Source organism: Alligator sinensis, unplaced genomic scaffold (genome assembly GCF_000455745.1).
Source record: "Alligator sinensis unplaced genomic scaffold, ASM45574v1 scaffold1660_1, whole genome shotgun sequence".
Lineage (NCBI taxonomy): Eukaryota > Metazoa > Chordata > Crocodylia > Alligatoridae > Alligator > Alligator sinensis.
Window position 1 is genome coordinate 332,596 of NW_005843061.1, and position 3,046 is coordinate 335,641.

Here is a 3,046-nt window from a genome sequence, read left to right on the forward strand (position 1 = left end):
GCTTGTCCTGGCAAGAGGTAAATACTAGAGCGTCAGCTAGAAGCAGAAGTTTCCTCCACCAGAGAGGGGTGCAGCCAAGCATGGCCACAGCCCTGCCATTGGCTCCGGCAGCCCCCACCCCGCCCCCCCCCCCCCCCCCCCCCCCCCCTTAGAGTCAAATACAAAGGTGGAAAGGGTAGGTGGCTGCTGTGGCTATGACTTTGACCCTGAGCCCAGTTTGGGGCCAGAGTCAGAGCCACAGCAGCTGCCTGCCCCCTTGCCCTCTGCAGCTTCTTCTCACTCAGCCCCCTTTCCTCCACTTTACTGTCAGGCACATCTCAGCTCCAGCTCTGGCTTCAGCTCCAGGTCTGGCTCTAGCTGTATTCCATCCCAGGCATGGAGCACATGGAATACCTTCCTCTACCCAGACAGTCAACTGCCCATGTTGCTGCATGGCTGGCAGGACCTGCTCTTCCACATGCTGTGATCTGGGGAGGTAATAGAGTCTGAGCAGCATCTGATAGTAAGGGTGGGGAGGGAGGAAGAAGCAGAGGCTGGGGATATTTGAGGGGAAAGGCAGAAACTGAGAAGTCAGGGGGAGTAGCAGGGGCTGTTGGGGAACTCAAGTGGGAGGGTGCAGATGGCAGGGGTAAAGGCTGCAGCCAGCTGACTATCACCTCACCCCACCCCACCCCACCCCACCCCACCCTGTGCATGAGCCTGGCTGCCCTGGTGCCCCCACCCCGGAGAGGGGCAGGCAGCAAAGGTGGGGGAGGCGGGAGGAGGCAGCCCAAGGGTCACCCGTCCTTCAGCCTGAACCTGCCTGTGAAGCTGTCGTGGCCAACACTGCTGCTAAGATCTTGCCTCCCCCATCACCTAGACCCACCCTGTCTGCCAGCCAGCAACAGACCCCTGCACTGCCAGGCCCCGTACCTGCCCTGCCCTCCTTGGCACCAGGGCCATGACAGCTGCAGCACCGCGAAGCACCAGGCACAAAGGCGAGTGCTGGCTGGGACAAATGCGGTGCCGAGTTCGAAGGCCCAGCCCAGGTCTGCATAGTGCTCCTGATCCAGACCTGGGCATCTGAGACCATCTCGCCCTCGGGGCAGACCCAAGCAACACCTGGCACCTCTGCAGCCTTCAGTGAGCATAGGGCCAGGTGTGCAGGCGGTGCACGTGCTGCCCCTGCACACGCATGCATATCCGTGCATGCACAGCAAAACAAGCCCAGGCTGCAACAGCCCCGGCACACACATCTCCTTCAGAGTCCTCAAGCCACAGGCCTGGCAGGGCGCTCCAGACGTCACATCCAGTCCTGAGGCAGGACCAGCCCTATCCAAACCAGCCCAGGCAACAATCATCTGAACTCAGCATGAGATACCCTTAACCCTGACCCAACACAGGCCCAACACCCAACCCCACCACAGGTGAAGGAGGGGGACCATGGGTGGACCGTGGCAGTCAACATCCTGCTTCTGTGAAGTGCTGTCAATATATGCTCAAGAGGTCCCGGGTAGAGGGACCATGGCCGTGCTCTGCTTGTGGATGTGGCTGGGAACCCGATGTGATTTAGGACAGGCCGTGGCTGCCCAGAGCCTGCGGTGGGGCAGGGGATGTGCATGGCACCATCACCGGGATCCCCTGCGGCCCCCACATCCCAGCACCACCTCCCCCCGCACCCCTGGGACACTCCCGGCTCCTTCCCTTCGATCTTAGACCACCCCTGTGCCCTACCCCCCTCACCCAGCTTGCGGCTGGTCCAGCGCAGCTCATCACCCTTGGCCTCAATGACGAGGTTGATGGCAGCACTCTCGGTGAAGTGCTGCCGCACCATCTCCAGGTCACCAGCAAAAAGCGCGTTCTGCACCAGAAAGTCGTGGCAGGCAAGAGGCTCCATGCGGCGGCGCGGGGACCCCCAGCCCCCAGGGCGCAGGGCGCTGGGACTGGGGCGGCAGGAGGGGCCCACACGCTGGGCAAGCTTCCAGCAGTGCAGCCGTTCCTCGTCCAGCCGCAGTGAGCGCAGCGCAGCCGAGGTGAATGCGAAGGTGAAGGTGCTGCCGGTCATAGCAAGCAATGGGACGAGCCTCTGATTTATAGGGCAGCCCGCGAGCGTCTGGCAGGGTCCCGTGCCCTTGGCTGGGTGCTCCCCGGCTCTGGCAGCTCGGGGTGGGCTGAGCCCTTCAGTCCAGCCTGACTCACCCGTTATAAATAGCAGCTTGGCAGCCCAGCCCCGCACTGTTTGTTTGTCCTCCACGGCTGGAGCAGGCTTCCTCTGTCCCTTTGGCCAGGGAAGGCAGGTGGGGGCAGGGACCCCCTGTGCAGCCTCCCCTGCGCTGGGGCACAGGCGCTTCACTCTCTCTGCTGCGACCCGGGCAGGGGGGCAGAGGCAGCTCGGGGCCACGGGGCTGCCGGTGTCTGCACCGTGCCGCCAGCGGGCTCCAAGGGGCCATGTCCATGCACGGAGTCCCCACAACCACTGCCCAGGCCAGGCAGCACAGGGTCACTTGGCAAGGTGGGGGGCACCCAGCCCTGGGTGTCACCCCCTCTCATGCTCCAGGTGCTGAGCCAGAGGTGCAAGGAGCTGGCACCTGCCCCGCAACAGCCCCAAAGCTCCCTCGGTGCCGGGCATTGTTCTCCGGCTTCAACGGCCAGGCTACGAGCCCCCCTCCACCCTGAGACCAAACGGGCACTGCAAGGGCCCCCAGGCCACCTGTGCGCTCCCAGCCAGCGTGCACAGCAGGGCTAGGTGTCACCGCTCTGGTTCCCTCCAGCTGTAACTGAACACATGTGGACATGCACCCACCCCTCTGTGACACCCTCCCCCCCGGCTGTGCACACCTCTGCGACACATGGATCCACACCCTGGCATGCCCTGGACAAGCACACACACCTACACACATGCCACCCTTCTCCTCAGACAAGCAGGGGTGCTGCCCTCGGGCCAGACCCATGCACAAAGCCCTTTCCAGACTCACCTGCACATGTACATGTTCCCCAAGCATGTGCCCACACACATGCAAACACACACTCCCTGCGCGTGGACCCATGGGTGCACACACCTGCACCA

General features: G+C 63.4%; 1 protein-coding gene across 2 annotated transcripts in view; it reads right to left on the reverse strand.

Annotated features, from left to right (window-relative positions):
- Positions 1–2,143, reverse strand: part of ASB10 (ankyrin repeat and SOCS box containing 10) — a 7,400-nt gene extending 5,257 nt beyond the window's left edge. Inside the window, exon 1 of one of the 2 annotated variants that reach the window (XR_003092085.1) lies at positions 1,723–2,143. Coding sequence is in view for 1 of the 2 variants with exons in the window: in XM_006037075.3 (XP_006037137.1) it covers positions 1,723–2,044 (322 nt within the window). In the remaining variant the exon portion in view is untranslated. The remainder of the gene's footprint in view (positions 1–1,722) is intronic. The other variant, XM_006037075.3, reaches the window with a different exon arrangement.
- Between the last annotated feature and the right edge of the window lie 903 nt (positions 2,144–3,046).